The 19978-nt window shown below is 31.7% G+C and overlaps 1 protein-coding gene across 17 annotated transcripts in view; it reads right to left on the bottom strand.

Moving 5' to 3' along the window:
• The window catches only part of LOC129796000 (protein enabled), a 33685-nt gene that overhangs the window by 2735 nt on the left and 10972 nt on the right, over nucleotides 1-19978 (bottom strand). Inside the window, exons 1-5 of one of the 17 annotated variants that reach the window (XM_055837640.1) lie at nucleotides 8981-9042; nucleotides 6584-6722; nucleotides 4110-4431; nucleotides 3764-4008; nucleotides 794-1640 (exon numbers count right to left, since the gene is read on the bottom strand). In XM_055837640.1, the coding sequence (XP_055693615.1) occupies nucleotides 794-1640; nucleotides 3764-4008; nucleotides 4110-4431; nucleotides 6584-6711 (1542 nt within the window). In that variant the 5' untranslated portion in view covers nucleotides 6712-6722; nucleotides 8981-9042. Of the gene's footprint in view, nucleotides 1-793; nucleotides 1641-3763; nucleotides 4009-4109; nucleotides 4432-6583; nucleotides 7175-8348; nucleotides 9043-19978 lie in introns of those variants that run through there. The other 16 variants (XM_055837626.1, XM_055837625.1, XM_055837632.1 and 13 more) reach the window with 16 other exon arrangements.

Here is a 19978-nt window from a genome sequence, read left to right as displayed (position 1 = left end):
AGTTGAATACCTAAAGAAATCTATGCTGAATTTTTCTTTAGGCTTTTTAAAATTTTTTTTTCACAATTTTTCTTAAATTTTAATTCAGTTTTTTGCCGTATTTTTATTTGCTGTAATTTTCATTCGGTTTAATTTGATTTTTTCTGACTACCTGAAATCTTTGGTTAATTTTGTTAAATTTTCAATTTAGTTTTATCTGTTTCATTCATTCTATTTTTATTTTTCATTTTTTGCGGATTGTTTTATTTAGTTTCAGCAAAAGTTTCAATTCACTTTTTTTTTCTTTATTGAAGTTTCAAATGTAGTTTTATTCTATTTATTTTATTAAGTTTCAACAGATTTTTGTTTAACTTTTCTTTAATTTTTAATTATTTTTAAGTCAATTTTTTTTAAATAGTTTTTTGCTGAAATTTATTTTTAATTTAGTTTTGACTACCTATTTTTTTTATTTCAGCTTTTCATAAAGTTCTTTTTTCAGTTCTTACTGAATTTTTCATTAGGTTTCAGATAAAATTTTATTTCCATTTTTTTTTCTGAATATTTAAATTGGGGTTTTAGCTGAATTCCTCATTCAGTTTTTCTTAATTTTTTATTCAATTTTTCATTCTTCATTTCAATTCTCAAATCAATTTGATCAGAAATTTTAATTTTATTTCTGCTGAATTTTTCCAGATTTTCTTTGAAGCTTCCATTTATTTTTTTTTACCAAGAGGAATTTAAAAGAAAATCCGTTTATCAAGTTTAACACAAAATTACCAAAGTTTACCAACAAAAATAAATCTTTTAAACTCACCTCTTTCCTTTCGGCCTGTGCTCGTCTCCGTGCCAGCGTCTTGGCCATCTCATCCATCATGGACGCCATACCCGTTGTAGTGCGTCCAATTGTGCCGTAATTCCCACTACTCCCACTACTGGTACTACTACCACTATTCTCAGCTGGTGGTGGGGTTGTCTTCTGGTTCCGTCGCAATCGGGCATTTTGCAGCTGTGCCGCCAGAGTACTCATATCCATGCCACCCCCTGGTGGACCACTACCGTCACTCTTTGCGGATCCACTGCCATGGGCAGGTGGTGGAGGTGGTGGCGGTGGACCCGGAGCTGGTGGTGCTGCCGGTGGCTGAGGGATTCCCCCACCGCCACCACCTCCGCCGAATGCTGGTGGCATTGGTGGTGCTTGCGGTGGCATCTGAGGTGGTATTGGCACTTGTCCTCCCCCAATTGGTTGCACAACAGTCTGCCCATTGCTCTGACCATACCCACCGCCTGGAATTTGCTGCTGTTGCTGCTGCTGCTGCCCATACACATTCGTTGTGCTTGCGGACGTTGGCAGACCCGGTGCCACGGGGACACCCTGCGATGACACGTAAATTGGTCCATTTTGGTTGTGCTGCTGCTGCATGTGATGCATCTGCTGTGGCGTCGATGACACATAGATGGGTTGCTGGTTAAACTGCTGCGCCACACTCGATGAGGCTCCGTAGGAATTTTGTTGTTGTGCATATGCCGCATGTGACTGATACCCCTGGGCAGTTACCATTTGCTGATTCACCTGTGCCACCTGCTGCGGCTGATGCACAACACCTTGACTGTAGCCCTGTGGCGCCAGAGCCATTGGGGGTGGTTGTGGAGCCGGTGGGGCACTGCAAATTATTTTTTTTCTCCCATAAGAATTTGCATTGTAAATTAAATTCAAGGGATGCCAGCTAAATCATTCTCCTAACTACGTTAAAAAAATTCACTTAACTCTTCATTTAATTTTCTAAGATAAAATATTACTTCAAACACGTGCAATTTTTCACTACAAAATCAATATTTAATCAACAAAAATAATTAAAATATTTTCTTTCCATTAAAAGAATAAGAAATTGTGTAATTTTGTTCAGAAGAAGGGGATTTCTCTGCGGTTATTAATCTGCTTAAAAAACTTTCCTTCAGGCTTTTCAGCTAGAGGAAATCGCATTAAAAAAATATAACTCGCTTTTCTTCATATTTCATCCTCGTTTATTTTACTCCATAATCCAATATCTGTGTGCATGCACCATGTAGGGGAGTACAGGGTAAATGTGACCCTTCTGGAGGTTTCTTGTTGAACAATCTTTTAAAAATTATTTTGAAAGCATTAAAATAGCATAAAGAATTTTTATTTTCTCATAAGTCGATTAGAATTGATTGAAGGAAGAATTATATAGAATTTCTTGGGCTAAATTTTCAAAATATATTGGTTGAGAATTGAGTTTTTTAGACAATTTCTTCTCAAAAACTTATTTAGAGCTTACGAAACTTTCCTGGGTAATATCCAGAGATTTATTTTCTTTTCTAATTGATTGGAAATTATTCGGATCTTCGAAAATATTCGATTTATTGGCCAATATTCGGATGATTCATCAAAGAAATCAAAATATTGATTTTTAGTCCTAAAATGGCTCAGTTTGAGAGGCAGAAAGCTAAAACATACAGGGTGGTCAGGAAATTAGGGCACGATTTTAACAGCGAATAATTTTTAATTGGAATGAGATATCAGAAAACTTCTGCCGCCAAAAGATGCGTAAACTCAAAAAGTTTTATTTGCTTTTTATTTCAAGTCGATATCTTAAAAATTGTAGCTTCTAGAGCAAAAAACGTAAAAAAGCGTTTTCTTAATGACAAATATACTGTTTTTCATGTCAAATTAACGCTGAATTACCCATGATGGCAATATCTGCTTTTACTCAGAAATATTCTTAGAATGCTTGAATAATTGGTCGCATAAAGTCGGGAAAGGCCTCTTTTATTCAAATTTAGTCAAATATTCAATTGTTTAATGATCTTTGGGTCATCTTAATGGATTTTGGGAAGATTAATAGACATGAAACCCAGTATATTACATCGTTTTCCATAGAAAATGTAACTTTTACATTTTTTTCTCTACCGGCTATAAATTTTAAAGATATTGACTTGAAATAAAAAGCAAATAAAATTTTTTGAGTTTACGCACCTTTTGGTGGCAGAAGTTTTCAGATATCTCACGCCAATCAAAAGTTATTCGCGAATAAAATCATGCCCAAATTTCCTAGCCACCCTGTATTTACTTTAAGTCAAAAAAAAGTGTAAAATGCTGAAAAGTAATTTTAAGTCTAAAAATGAGTAAATTCTTCTTCTTATTTTTATAATTTTGCAGGGCCGGACGTTATTTTGACATCTACACAGCCCATGACTAAATTCAAACCAAAAAATATTATTTGGCTTTCAGTTCTTAAATAAAAAAAACAGATTTAGTATCAAAAGCCTAAAAAATATTTAATTTTAACTCAAAAGAAATTAAATTCGAATCCAAAAAGGACTAAATAATAATTCTTTATAATAATTCTTTATTCATTCCTACAATTTTTTACATATTTTCATGCACAATTCACAAATTCAAGCCTAAAAACGGTAAATTCAAACCGAAAGGTATTAAATTCATTTTTAGGTTTCGAATTATTCGATTTGTAGTAAGAGATGTGAATGAAAATATTCAGATCTTCGGAAATATTCTAATTATTCGCCAGAAAAAAACCAAAACATTCGACAGATAAACACCCCTTGTTGGAAATACATTTTTTTGTGATTTTCAAAAATTAAATTTCATTCAATTAAATTTTATATTCATTCAAATAAAAACAATTTCAAGTCTAAAAGATCAATTTTGACTCATTCTTCCCTTGAAGAAAAGTGTGTGCGTGTCTGTGTGTCTACTAAGGGATGAGAAGGATGCAGAGAAAGAAAAGACAACAACATTGATTACCATGAGTCTAACCTGCTGGTGCGGTGATGTCCCTGAGGTGTCGGTGGACTCTGTGGAATTTGTGTTGTTGGTGTCTGCGGTGAGGGCGCAACTCCTTGTTGGCCCACAATTTGCTGTTGTTGCTGAATTATAGCAGCGTCTTCGCGTGTCATTGTCCTGTAGCCCATATCCTCCTCATATGCTGTATTACTATTAACCCCCTGCTGGGGTGGTGCCGTCGTGGGAATCACGCGACCACTCAGCACCTGAATTTCAATAAATACCATCGTCAAAAATTTTTTCTTCTCCATTTCTTTATTAATTTTCTTTCAAGAAAATATTCTTTTTTTTATTTAAGTATTTCTACCTCAAGAGCATGCATCATAGCCCTCGCGAATGCCTCAGCATCTTGTTGACTGGAAAAATTGAGACCATAGACAAATTTGGAATCACGCCACTGATGAAATGTCGTTGTGGCTTGATTGTATTTTAGCCCCTTTAGTATGGAGCAATTGATCACAACTTCGTGATCCTGCAATTTACGCCCAACAACACGGAATGTGTTGTTCTGTTGATGATGATAAATCTGCACCTTGCTCAGTCCCGATGAACTTCCCGATGGTATCCATTTTTTATTCATATCATCATACACCATCACCGAAGCTCTAGCCCCAATAATACTTTGTTCACTGCAATGAAATAATTCAGAGAAAAAAAAACAAAAGTAGACAAATAGCTAAAATCAGTTGTAAAAAAAGGAGTTTATTCATTTTGTGGTTCTTTAGGGAATGAAAATGAATTAGAATTCAACCAAACTCCTGAAAATCTTTTCGATTTTTCATTGAAATCGGTTGAGATAATTTAGGAAAAATTCATCCATAAAATATTCAAACAACCCCCTCTATTTTATTTTATTTTGCTTCATTCTGATGTACAAAGCATATGCTTCAATCAATATTTTCTTCTTAATTTGAAATTACAAACTGAATCTTTATAGAGCTCTGATGCACTAAACTTCAAGCTTATAACCTTTTCAATGTTTTTTTTTCCAACAGATTTTACTCTGTGAAGCATTGATGCATTTGCTTCAATCATTCATCTTCCTTAGTTTTAAAATCTCAAAGAGAATTTTCACATTGCACATTGACACATTTCATGAATGGATAATATCTTTAAATTTTCTTTTCTATTTTTAAAAGAATTTTTTTTGTGAAGCATTGATGCATTTGCTTCATGTGTTATTCCCTTTTAATTTTGTATATCAAACTGAATTTTCTAAGTGAATCCCTGAAGCATTTGCTTCATACAAGAAGAAAATAAATAAGATCTGATGATCTTTAATTTCCTTTACTAATTTTTTACATGAATTAAAATTTATTATCAATGAAGTCAATGAAGCATTACAGCAATTGCTTCATAAGTAAAAATAAACCAAACTTAAGTGGTTAACTATTTTATATTTACTATAAAATATTTTTAAAGCTTTCCAAAGATAAAAGAATAAATTATAAAATCTCTTTGATTTAAGTAGGAGATCTTATGACTCTCTAATTTATCTCTGTGAACCCTTAAATGCATAAACTCCTTTTATATAAATGTTAAACTTTTAAAAAATTTCTATCAGACATAAGAAATTTTTAACGACAACTTTTCAACAAATTTTTTATCGGTTCTATCTGTACTCGAACCGTTGACTTTTTGCACATGATCTGAGTGCTCTACCAATTGTACTAATTACGCCTTATTTTAAGTAGAAAGAAACTATCAGAAAAGTTGTCGTAATAAAATTTTTCTTATGTCCAATAAATTCATTATAAAGAAAAAAACTAAATTGCCAATTTTTGAAAAGAAAAATCAATTAAAATAAACAATTTGGGGTTAATGTATTAAAAACTACTTTAGTTTTTTTTATTATTCACTACATTTACCAATTTGTACAGCAAATTAAACCAAGAATACAAAAAAAAACAGGTGGGAGTACGTGAGAAAATTTTGTAGTATACTGAAAGGGGAATTACAAGAAAATACGCACACAGAAAAAAAAACAAATAAGTAGCAGCAACATTATTAATTTTCCTCCTTTTTTTTATCGTCAACGAAGAATCAACAACATTCTTGTCATTTTGTAGCAAAATTGCAGCATTTTTTTCCAGCCATTCTTCAGAGCCAGTCTATACTATACCACACTCTCTCTTTCACATTTGAGAATTCTTTTTTTTTTCTTCATCATTGCAAAGAACAAGACAATTGCAGCTTCGAAGACAATTGAGATAATACGTCTGTTTTTTTCTCTTGTAAAAGATTACATTCTAAATTATTCTTTTCTTTCTTTTTTTTCTTTTTCTTCTTCATTATTTATCAAAACTAGCAAAAAACAATCACATTTTGTCCCACAAGCATACAAAACAAAATATCACACAAGAAAGTGGGCAGATAGAGTAGCATCAAATACAGACACACACAGGAAACACAAAGAAAACCCCATGTGTGACAACAGAGTGCGTTAACCGGGAAATCCATAAAAAGAAAAAGGTCCTACAAGGAAACACACACACACACAATTCGACAAAAAATAAAAGAAAAAGAAAAAAAGGCACAAAATAGGATAACAAAATAATACAAAAAGGAACTAAAAAGAGAAAAAAAACCTCAATCATTACAAGTAAAGTTAGATGAACTGGCACAAAAATACATGATGTCCTTTTTTTTTTTTAATATTAAAGTGTGATCAAATATCTCGGCAATGTGCTGTATAGAGGCAATGTTTGTTTGTTTTTTTCTTCTTAATTAAAAGGTATATAGCCCAGATTTTTTTTGTGTGTGAGAGAGTATTTTCTTTACCAACTCCAATATTCTTGCCATCGACGCTTCTCTTCCGCGTGATCATCAAATGTTGTCATGTCTGTTGCTTCCGCTTCATGTGACATCGCCTTGTTCATCATCTTCACTTCACTGGCCAAATCATCCATCTGTTCCAGTTCTGGAATTGTGAAGTAATAATGTTCGGACATGAGACGTCCACTATAAGAAGTTCGTGGCACTGACATCTTTTTTTTTCTTTCTTCTTCTTCACTTATTTTCTCCCCCCAAAAAAAAGCATCAACTTTTTTTATTGCACCAACACTCATACGTCTTTGTATTTATTTATTTATTTTTCCATACTCTTTGGAGAGCAACAACTAAACTATATTACACACCAAATAGCACACAAGCATTTGCAAGAGGAAAATAGTCATAAAAAAATCTAAATGAGAGTCTGTAAATTGTATTTTTCCATATCAATTTTCACGCACAGTTTCCGTTTAATATCATTCCTATATAAACTATATTCTTTCCTCCCTTTCTCTCTCCACCATCATCATCTTTGTCTTCTTTTCTCTTGCATTTCTTCTCCTAAATTTCTTGTACACCAGAGATTAGAGCACAATTTTTCTTTAGTTTTATTTTAATCAGAGAAAAAGAAAAAATAAATCATAAAGCACGCAGATAGTGTAAAAGTTTCCTTATTAGCATTAGTTTTCTTTGTCTACAGTCAGGGTAACGAATTTATATTCACCTTGAAGAATCATTTGCACTTCAAATGATTTTATTAGTCTTTAGTTTATTTTATTGACAAATTTGTTAATAAAGATCAATAGAGCTTTTTAAAAGCACGGAAAATATTTTTAAATCCATAAAACATCGATGTTGAGTACCTATGTGGGTGAATTTTCACCCTATTTTTTTTTTAAATGGGTTGAGAGCAAAAATTTTAAACTTTTTTTTTTCTTAATAAAATAATGTAGAGATGTGAAATAAATATATCCTAGATTTATAATTAGTGTTAATTAATAAATGATTTTTACTATAAATGACAATTTTTCTGAATCTTCAAAAGTAGAAAAACATCGAAAAATATCTACGCTGAGAAACATCGAATACCTAGTTTTTGTATGAAAATAAATCTTTTTGACAAATATTTTTCGAAACATCAGAAAGAAATAACATCGATTTTGATCATACAATACTCATTCAAAACATCGAATTATATTTTTTTATTCAAAATTCATTGAAATTTTTCTTTATTTCGACATTATTTGCCAAAATACATACTATAATCCAAGCTGTCGCAAAGAAAAAAAAACATCGAAAAATATCTTGGTTGTCTTTCTCTTATAAAAAAACATCGAATATTTTATATCTTGGATTTATAAATAAATTTATTTTGATATTACAAAGCAAATAAAATTGTTTCTCCTGAGTTGTTAAAATTTCAAAACATCGAAAAATATCTATGATATAATTTTCAAAAAAAAACATCGATTTTTTTTAATTCCACGAAAAAAATTATAAAATTCCCAACACACTATTTCACTTGAGAAAAATTAAATGAGAAGAAACAGTATTAAAATAAAGATTAATTTAATTTAATTCACATCATGTAGTGTTCTGATATATCTTTATGTGAGTGTGGTGAGTGTCAGAGATAAAAAAAAATGTAATGCACACATTATTTTTATCGCTTCACCAATTTTCTCAGCATTTCCTCCACCAACAAAAAGCCCCCAAAAGTACACCATTAATATTCACATTTAAATACACGGACGATTGGTCTTTATTTTAAAACCTTGATATCAAATTAAGCAATTTCTTCTTGCCTAAGACACATTCTTTGGGCTTTTGATTGATTTTTTTTTATTTTAAAGTGATTCGTTTCGAAGTCTAAAGCTCACTACAAACCACAAAAGTTTTATAATTCATTTGTATTATGATGTGTACAATAGCTAATAGAGAAATTCAAGTTGAAGTAATTTTCAACTAATAAAAATTACACAATACAGTGAATTTTGTATAATATTTTATCAATTTTATATAATTTTTTTTTGTCTTGAATTACTAATGTGAGATATTTAGCACTTCCACGTCTTTCTCGTTAACACACAGTGTGATTCATTTTTATTTAACACAAGCAGTGAAATTTAATATTATTCCCACAACTTTTGATGTCTGGCAGAGAGAATAAACAGAACAACTTTCTCACTCATAGATCACAGACATTTCCTCCAAAAATTTCACTCAAAACTGCACAAATATTTTAATGAAGACGATGGAAAGTCCAAGAAAATCTTCAGGTGTGTTGCACAAATATATCTCACTATTGACCATTTATTTTTCAGCTCAAAAAGACACATTTAAAGGAGGAACAAGAAAAAAAACGTCAAGTAATATTTAGATGAAAAAGAGAATATATTCACGGACATTTCCAGCACATTTTAATGCTTCAGGCACCGGCAATCACCACAGACTGTTCGTCAGAAAGAAGTGGAAGAAAAAAAATTTCGAGTACTGATACGGATTTTTGTGGTCTTCCTCTCACTCATTCTTTGCCGCTTTGTTAGCTCTTTTCAATCTAGCACGACACAACTATATAACTCAAGGGGCTTCCCACTGACTAATGCGGCTTTTATAAATAAAAGACTCAAGACGTTTACAACATAATTCGGAGCATTTTTCTCTTTAATAGTTTAACAATAATTTGCATAACACCCTCAAAAAATTTAATCTGTGAAAATGTGCTTATGACTAAAAAAAAAAAACGTTGATTCTGTTAAATAAATTTCATTTAAATAAATTCATCTTTCATCAAAATATATTTTTTCATAAATTGAATTAAGGAAAACTTATTTGCATAGTAAAATTTATTTTAATGGAATTTGATCATTTTATTTGATGAAGTATGTTTTTTTTTTCACGAATTCAATCCGTTAAAATTTTATTTGATTGTTAAAATAGGTGATTAGAATATCTTCTGCAGATTCAATCAGGGAAATGAAAAATATTTTAGTAGTATGAAATAGATAAGTTTTTGTTTTTTAATGTGTGAAAATTAATTTTAACTGTTTGAATTGATGATTTTAATATTTTCCACAGTTTCATAAAGACAAATAAATTTTTCCAATTTTCACAAAAGGAATTGATTCACTTTGGACACTTTGGACTTTTATTCAATACAAAAAAGAATTCTTTGACAAATTGAATTAGTGAAAACTAGTTAAATATAAGTATGTAGTAAAATCTACTTTATTTAAATTTGATCATTTCAATTGATGAAATTATTTTTTCGCAAATTCAATCATTGAGAAGAATTAATTATTTTTGATTTTTTCTGTGTATTTTTGATGGATATTCACATGAATCAGAAAACACAAATCAAATGTTTCATTGATGAAACACCCAAAAAAATATTTCAGTTAAAAAAATCCGAATAAAATAAAAGCAATGATAAGCCCCAACTGGAGAATATCTAATTCAATTTTATATGGTGTAAAAGAGGAAGATACAAGAACGGGAGCATACCAGTGTTGTGTTGCCGGAAAACCTCAACATATTCAATCGCACATCATGTATATACGATGGATGTGAGATGATGGAGAAACGAGGAAAAAGCGTGGGCTTTTTTTTCTCTCGCTCTCAATGTATATGTATTTTGTGCATTTTAGCCACCCCGCCACCCACTCACAGCCAGAGGTCATTGATTACTTGCCATTTCGGACAACAAACATCACTTAACCAACCAGACATTTCAATCACAACCGATCCATCCAATATAAATGTCTTCACACACTTGACAATATTCTTTCCATTCTTTCAGTTCAAGCTACTATAACCATCCAATAGATCAATTTAATATTCAGAGAAGCAAATTGTTGAATTGACCAATTACTTTTTATTTTCAGCTTCTTCGCTTTTCTTGTTAATTAATTTATTTTTCACCACTATTAATAGACTATTTCGTGGGGAGGTGTGTGTGCGGGGGAAATGCTAATGGATGATAACATCCACAAATGGTCACAAAATATTCTTTTCCAATTTTCATGTATTTTTGGGAGTCATGTGGTTAATTTTTTGTGATGTTTTTCACTGCAGAAAGCAACATCCCATCATGAAAAAAATACTTATGGACACACTCTTCCGTCTTTTTCGTTGCCACATAAGATGAACAAGAAGTTAATTCAATGGTTCAACACAGGGTGATTAGGAAAAAACCTGAATTTCCTTTTCATTTTTTATTTAAAATTTTCGATGAAATGGAAGTTATTCATCTAGAGGCATTCTTGTTACCATTTAAAATTACACAATAAATAAAAGAAATCTTTCAGAGGTAATTTAAGAAAAGCCTGAAAGATGTTTTCTAGCAACTGTTCAACTGGGGCAAATAAATAGTTTTGAATGATATTACGAATTGAACCAAGCTGAAGAGACTTCTTCATAAATTTTAAATTATCAAATTATATTTAAAATTTATTAAAAAATTAATGTAAATAATTAATTCTTTGTTGTTTAAAGTCTTCATTTATAAATTAATAAATTAAATGTTCTTAGAGTTGCTCAAAACTAAACAAAAAATTCTTCTCAAAAAGAATTTTGCAGAAAATTATTCTTTTTTAGAACAAAATTTGTATTAAAAAATATTTTTTTAATAACCCTATGTGAGATAAATCGAATATAGTTCACTATAAGAGTTTCTATATGCACTTCAGGCATTTAGAAACATTCAAATATACATGAGATGTTATTAAATCAGTAAGAGCGGATGTAAGTGGAAGCATTACAGAATGTCTCACTTGTATCTCTTGCGAGACTTTGTTCTCTTTTGTTCGTTTCAATTGAGTTTTTTTTGTGTTTGATGCTGTTGCTCTAGCTAGATCAATTGAAGATCACTAGAGCTAGGCCATTCAATTGATGTCGGGAGCAAAGAAATTAACTATCGGGGCACTTTTCTTCTCTATTTTAAGTACAGACTCTTGAGAGTTTTCTCTTTGAATTTATTCCTTCTTAAAATCGTAGAGATTTTCTGAGTTTTCTTTTTTATAGGATAAACCCTTTGCCATCCTACAAGTCCTACAATTCTCTGAAATTGATTTTACAACAGAGAAATTTCTCATTTGCCACTGACCATTCTCTGATTTATAACAAAACAACTTTTCACGAAAATAAATTGCAATTCTTTCCTCGTTGGACTTGAGGAAAATATTTACAATCCTCTGCAGAGTATGTGGACACATGTGTTCTACTCTATGTTGTATCTATGTACATTCAATGATGACTCTCTGGTGCTATAGAGGAGCCATTGTACTATACGGGAAAAGAAAGGAATTATACGAATCTATGTCTCTATTGAAAAATTTAGGTCACTGACTCACTAAAATGTACGTAGTCTTCGTATGTTAGTTACATAGAGAACACTACAATCATCTAACAATGCAACTTCTCCGTTTGCATTGTATTCTTCCCTCAAACAGTACCTACCAGGAAATAGTCTGCTGGTGTATACCAGAGAGGGTGGTTTTGGCTGGGTGGAAGAGATGGCACAAGAATGGGAAAGAGTACTTGGAAAATGTAGCAAGAGGTATGGAAATACATTTTCCCATTATTTCGTGATATAGAAATATAAAATTGCGCACATTTTTTTATGTTTTCTCCAGAAGACAATGGCCGCGTAATGACAATAACAACACTCAGGAAAAAAAATATTTTGCAGAGATTTTACACGAAAAATCTACAGTTGAGTTTTGAAAAAAATTCAAATCAATTTCATGGAAATATTTTGACCGATAGATGTCGTTCTAGTCGATCCTTGGCCCTCTGGCGGGAGAAATTTCTCTGAAAACTTATTTAAATTACATAATTCAATATTTTCAGCAAAAATAATCTAATCTATGTTAATAGAAAATAAAGTACATAAGATTATTTAAAATTGTTCCCACATTTGATGAAGATTTCTTTACAAATCCACGCTATTAATCAAAGTAATTGCCAGTAATTGGTGTGTCACAATCACTCTCAGTACAACACTATATAATCATTTTCCATCGAGACTTTGACTAAAAGAAGAGAGGTCATCCACAATGAAGCTACAAATTAATTAATTGATGCCTCCGCATTAAAATTGTGTATATCATGAAATCTTCAATCTCAAGACCATTGTATTGTACGACATGTTACACAGAGATAAAGGGAAAGAAATTTAAATTACATCGATTTATGTATCTAGTCACGAAAGCATTTATTTTAACATTTTACCACCCACTGTATTGCCAAAAAGAAAGTTATTTGTCAACTTATATAAAAAAAGAATTCACTTTTCTTCAAATTCAAGGTCGACAGAGTTTATTGACACGTCGAGATTTACTAAACAATTCAGCTAATTTTTTTATAGTGTAGGCGGGTAGACAATGAATGCGATAAAATACTTCCAGGCACGTATCACAATATTACACAAGAGTAATGTAAATTAAATAATTTTTTTGTTCAACTTTAGGCTAATACATGCTATTGCTTTTAATTGCAAACACATTTGAAACTATTAAGCACCATTGGGCTATAATTTATTGAATTAATATAATTTGTTAGCAATATTTTTTTGTTAACATGTGATTTTAATAAGAGGTTGAATGTAATTTTTTTTACAAAGCAAACGGTCAATGTACACAGTAAAATCAAAGGGCGAGTAATTAATGCTGTGATAGTGGAGTTTTCCTTTTGATCTAACGATCTAGGGGTCTTAAATGATAAACCTTTGTAGCGTTAAGATCTAGAGATACAAATCTAGCCGTTTTAGAGTCTTGAATAGTAGGTATTAAAACTTAGGGTATCAAGTTAAAGAAAATCTTACAATATTGGGGTCTTAAACAATAAACGTTGAAGTCCTCAAAACTCAGAAAATAAATTTTAATTAAGCCAACATATCGATGTTCAACGAAAAATTGTCTGGAAAATTGCTTTACCATATCCGTCAGAGTCTGAAGTCGAATTTAATCCCGAAAGGCAGAATTCTGACCATAATTCTAGACTGTGATCTGACTCCCGACGCTGACAGGGGGAAAATTAATTTTCCAAACAACTTTTCGTTGTTAGAAAATTAATTTCGTGATTTCGAAAAACGAATCTGGATATCTTGGGATTTTAACCAAATAATCAAAGCCTAATTCAAGAATTTTTACAATCTTAAACGAAAAACTTATTGGTTTTAGAGTCTTAAAAGATAAATGTTCTCTTATAGTCTCAGACAAGTAAATCTTTCTGTCTCTAGGTCTCAGATTTTGAATCTTGCTATTTTAAAGAACAAATCTTGCAATTTTAATAAATATTTTGGCGCTACGTCCCATATAGGAACAGGGCCGGCCGCCCTATATGATGTTGTTGTTCTCCTTGCGGAGAAGTAGTGGGCGGCCTTGCTAGATACTACCACGTGTGGGCCATTTTACAGATAGGAGTGTATCAATCTCCTGATCCAACCGGTCAACGTGATCTAATTGCACGTTGGCGGATGGGGCGCGTTGCCGGGTTCTGTATTCGAACCGGCGACCTTTGGATGCGCACTCAAGCGCTCTATCCACTGCACCCCAGGCCCACCTTGCAATTTTAGTGTCTTAAATTAATAAATCATTCGATTCTTTAATTTTAGATCGCTCAATATGCTCTCTTGAGGTGTTAGACAATGAATTTTAAACTCACAAAGAAATCATACGGTCTTGGGGTCTCTAAGTAACGAATCTCGTGGATTAAGGGTGAAAAAAAAACGAATCTATTAATCTTACGTTGTAAAATAAGAGCTTGCAATTTTGAGGTCCTAAACTAAAAATCTCGCAATCTTCTGATCTCTACCGATTCTCCAAATAATATGGATTACAAGACTTGTGATCATGATCTGTTGACCTATTGTTTAGAAAAAAATTAATGAAAAAAATTTCAAACTTGTAAGATCGTTTAAATGACCTTTGTTAAAGCTTTTCTTGGCCGTTATTTTTTTTCACTCTATATCGCTACTTTAATAAATCACATGTTAATTATCAACTAAGAAAAATTCCTCAATATATACTTTTTAATTTTTTGTCTTCTTTAGATCCGCGAGTTTTTTTTTTGCTAATATTGAAGACAACTTCCTTATAGAAAAAAAGAGGAAAATTAGAAAAATAAACGAAGGTATTTTTGCGCTTAAATGATTCCTTTTTTGCATCTGGAAAATGTTCCGTGTGAGCATTTTAGTTTAAACAAATTTTCATGTGGTAATTTTTTTCTTGCATCACACACCTCATGGGGTGTTGAGGGAGGAGCAAAAAAAGACCATCAGGAATTTTTTTACAAAGTGTATGTGGGAGTTCATAAAATAAACATTTTTGAACTCAATGGATGATTGAGAATGAAAGCATTTTTCCTTTTTTTTTTTCAGCGCATGTAAATGTATGAGGTATAAAAAGAAATTTTCTCTTTTATAACTTTTGGTGGAGTGATGAAGAAGACATGAATCCATGGAAGATTTAATGCACATGACGTGGAAAGTTGCAGTGGAAAATTGGTGAAGGGAAAAATTAACTGTGTGGAGTCTTTTCCACTGGTTGTGGTGCCTTTTTGTCACGCAAAATGCACATCTTGTCACTTTTTCATGCCGGGAGAAATGTGAGCTTCAGCAAAGGTTTTAATGTGGATGGCTCGTAGGTTGTTTGAGGCTTAAAAGGTGCTTTATATGGGAAGTAGAAGGAGCAAGAAAAAGTAGACCACATAGTAGGTTATTGTCTTTAATCAAATGATTATGCTTGAGCTTCTCTTACAGTGGTGGTCGGATGTATTAAATTTGTATGATGAGTGGCCTCTTTGCGATGTGGATTTGTCGCGGAAATAGATTTTGTGGGCGTTGGGGGTTAAATAAGAAAATTACAGTGATTGGATTGATTATGCCACATGTTTGTAATCCCCCCACTATGTGTCTGTGAATGTATGTAATAGTAGAATGAAATTATAAGGAAATTGCTAAAGACTTTCTTCTCTTTTGCCTCTTCTCACATCACCATGATGCTCTCTATCTTCGTATTTTTCTACTACATTATATGCACAGTGTGCTGTACATTAAAAAAAAACATAACAAACAATGTTTCTCTGACGTCATACACACCGTGAGTTTTTCCCATTTGTGTTTTAAATTAGGTCGATTATGAGGATACAGTTTATCCTCGATTTTTGCATGATTTTTCTTCCCTTTTAAATAACATTTATCAAATTATGTTGAAAATGCAAGAGAAATTCAATAATAATTTGTACTTTCAACATAAGAAAATACATAGAAATTTCACAAAGAAAATATACTTTTAGCAAGGTCTTACTGTATACAACCAGACTTTGTTCAAATTATTATAAACCTTCTATATTCTTCACCTCATTCGCTCCATTACCCCTCTTAAAGCATCACAAAATTTTAAAAAAAAGTATTTTTGTGTAAATAAAACTATTGAGAGCCCTTTTGAGAAAAAACACAAATGAATTCGCAATGGAAGAGATTTGAATTTATGTGAAATGTAACAATTTTGAGAACTCAAAAGAAGCAACATGTTTAACATTATATTGTAGTATTTGCCTCCACAATTTATCTTCAAATTAAAAAAATGTTGTTTTTTTTTTTTTGAACACATCATATTTTCTATGTTAATTGAAATTTATGATGCTTTTGGTGGCACACAGAGGGAGATTTCGCAATGTAATTGATTCAAGATAATAAAAGGCATTTAAGAAAATGAAAATGTATCTCAAGCAAACGCTTCTCTGTGCAATATTTATTTTCATTTCTCTGCAAAAGATATTAAAATATTTTTTCTCAATGATTTCATGTCATCACGCTCCTATGTTATTGTGCATATTCCCTATATAAGAAGCTACTTTACTCGAGAGACTTTTCTGGGAGCTTTTCATATTTTCTAATTTTATTTTATTTTTCAGGGGAATATTTTTCATTATTTTTTCCATAAAAATTATAAAGTGTTTCATGCAAATGCTTCGTCTAAAAATATTTTAAAAGTTAATTTCGAAGTTATCTGATGCCCCAGGCATTACAAGAGACAAAAAATACTATGGTGACGTAATTATTTGCATTTTTAATAAAATAATTTTCGGAATTTTTTAAGGAAATAAAATTCCCTTAATGTAAAATTGTTTTAAAAAAAACTCTCATTGAGTCTCGAGCTTTAGTCAGAGAGACAAAGTCCCTCAATAAGACGAATTTGGATTCATTTTGGGAAACTAATCATGCTATAGAAGACGAAGAAAAAGAAGAAGAATTTCCAGCATTTTCTAACTGATCCACAGTGCAAAAAAAACCGGAAGTTTCCTTAACGATTACTTTTCCAATTGACTCCATAACAATATTGCGCTTAATCCCGATAACAATTGAATATCCTTAAATAAGGATTTTTACAGACACAAATAAACTCCTTTGAAAAATTAAATCAACAATAAATCCTATAATTTATTATTTCAATCCCCTTCTGAGAAAAAAAATTACGTCCTACAGAAAAAAGTCTCTACAACCTCACAAATTGTTATTATCGATTTTAACATTTTAATTGAATTTTATGTTGAATGACTTTGGGTAAAAGCATTCAAGTGAAAGAAGTAATTAATTAAAGGAGAATTTTGTAAATTAATTCAGATTTTTTTCACTCATTCTCGCATTCTCTCTCTCTCTCGCATTTTTTTTTAATATTCACAGCATGTTACTGTAGGTATATAAAATATTGGCAAGCAAATAAAATGAGAAGAAATAAATCGGAAAAAGAAGGGAAAATTGTAGCTGTTTATTTTTTGCAATTGGTGCAAAAAAATCACTGATAATGACACGCAAAGTGCTATTTCATAAACAACAATGAAGTTTCATCAATTCCACAATTTTATATTATATTTCAATTTATGTACAATGTATATAAAACTCAATTGCAATTTGAAAAAAAAAATAAACAATTTATTAATGAAATGTGCATATTTACAAATGGGTGGAGATTTTTGCCAATAGGTATTGCCAATTTCGTGATAGCAAATGCATGCTTTTGTCTTTTCTCCACAATTGAAAATGCTTCTCTCATCTTCTCTCATGCCATGAAAAGCACCATTTAGTAGAGAAGAAGATACATAAATAAAATAAAAGAAAAGATCTTCCAATCTAGAATATTGGGCCTAATTCAGCGACCAAGAAACCCTTGAAATCTTTAAATTTTGTACTGAAATTTCAAGATTTCAAGCGAATTTCAAGGGTTTCTTGGTCGCTGAATAAGGCCCATTGTCTCCACAAATTGTTCTTGTTTCACATTTTATACCAAAAATAAAACAAACAATAAATTACTTCATCATTATTGCTGACTTAGAGCCCTTCCTGATTCTTGGCTCTTTCTGTTTTACATTACAGTCGTGCTCTCGTGGTAGGACCGTCGTCAAAATGACTTCTCCGCGGTAAAACGGCTTCAGAATGAGGAATTTTGCCTTCGCAGTGGGACAATTAGTATCCTACCTTTCCAATAGTACTAATTGTCCCACTGCGAAGGCAAAATTCCTCATTCTGAAGCCGTTTTACCGCGTAGAAGTCATTTTGACGACGGTCCTACCACGAGAGCACGACTGTATATACCTTCCAACGAACTATATGTGTTACCATTTTAAATGCCACATGTCGCCCAAGTCACGCTCTCATGGGGGATTACATGAGCCAGAAAGGGACACGCACCCAAGATCATAGTTGAAACAGTAATAATAATACAAGAACATTATGATTCACATGCATAATTTATTATTGTGACCGTGAAAGTGCATTTAAGGGAGGGTTTTGTGAAAAAAAAAACAATCACACATCTACATCTTTTGCCATATATTCTCTTATATCAAACAGCAGACACCCCAAAAGTATGTTGCTTGACCATTAAATTCTTCCCAGCAATTTATTCAATTTTCAACTTAACTTTGTACGTATCCCATTTAAAGATTTAAGCCCTCCCCTAAATGCGTGATATATTTAACCAACACGCAGAAAATCCTCTTACAATGTCATTTTAATTAGTAAACTGGGTAAAAGGGGGATGTTTTTACGAGAAAAACACAAGAGGGGTGAAGAAGTGACAATATTTTCACCACACTAATTAGAATTCTCGCATCACAGATATTTGTGCAATAGATAATAAAATCTGACATTGAGATCAAGCTGATATTGCCGGCATGGCGGAGAAATAATTGCAATTAGGGGAAGGTGGGTAGGCTGTACTGAAAGGAGTTTATTCATTTTGCTGCTTTCTCTAAAGTCTTGAACGTTTCCGGAAGTGTTCGAGAAGAAAAAGCTGTGTCTGAAAGAAACACAGCTAAAAGTTTATCAGGAAAAGATTTTCTCAGAATTTACAAATAAAGAAAATCTCTCCTCACAGCCACTGAGGAAGGATCGAAAGGATCCGGAAGTTCTGGAAAAAAATTAATTTTCATTTTCAACTCCTAGTTAAAAAAGATTTTTTTTTCTACTACAAAGACCAGAGAAAGAAAGAGTTGACAATCGGAATAACTAGATTTAAAAAAAAATACTAAAATAAATTCCAAAACTGTCCACAAGGAAATTGCAAACCTGAGAAAAAGCCATTAACTGACGAAAAAAAAATAATAGGACCACTGATGTTATTTTAAAGGCACCATCAACTTCAATCTTGAATATCTCAAACTGGGGATGACCGATTTTGAAAAATTGTAAAGATTCTGAAAGATTCATTCATCTCCTTTCCAACGGAGTAGATTTTTGAAAATCGGTTTATCCCTTAAATTTTAACGAAGGATTGAACCGAAAGAACATTTTTGATATGGAGATCTACCTGAGCAACTGTCAAAAATCAGCCTCCTAACCGATTTTGATCACCCCGGCAGTCTTGGACTGAGAAAAGGTGTAGCTTTAAGAATTTTTTGAAATTATGAAAATCATACACTCAGAAAAAAACTTAGATGGATTTTTGTGGGTGTTTCTATTTCAATAAATTAAGGATGAAACATAAAAAATTTCTTTTAGTTTGATTCTGTGTTTTAATCCCCAATTTTAATAAAATAAATATTCCTCGTTAACACTCATAAAATATTTTGTAAATATTACTACAATTTATCACCTTCTCCTCTTACCATAATCACAAACATTTTTCCGCATCATTTTCTTCTACTTAATTACATTCTGTAATCAATACCAAAGAATTAAAGAAAAAAATAGTAATAAAACAGTTACATGTAGAATTTTCATTGTAAGAGTGATTTTTCATTCTTCATCCATATGCCTTTCATTTGTCCATTCATCTCATTCTTTTTCTCACCCACCCTGCGACATAAACCACGCGACTGAAGGTTGAAAGGAAAAAAAAGTTCAAAAAAAAACGAGGGAGGGAAGTAAAGGTTTTCTCTTTTTTTTACGGCTCGCGCTGC

Source organism: Lutzomyia longipalpis, chromosome 4 (assembly GCF_024334085.1).
Source record: "Lutzomyia longipalpis isolate SR_M1_2022 chromosome 4, ASM2433408v1".
NCBI lineage: Eukaryota > Metazoa > Arthropoda > Insecta > Diptera > Psychodidae > Lutzomyia > Lutzomyia longipalpis.
Note: the sequence above shows the minus strand (reverse complement) of the source record. Positions and strands in the feature narration are given on the sequence as shown.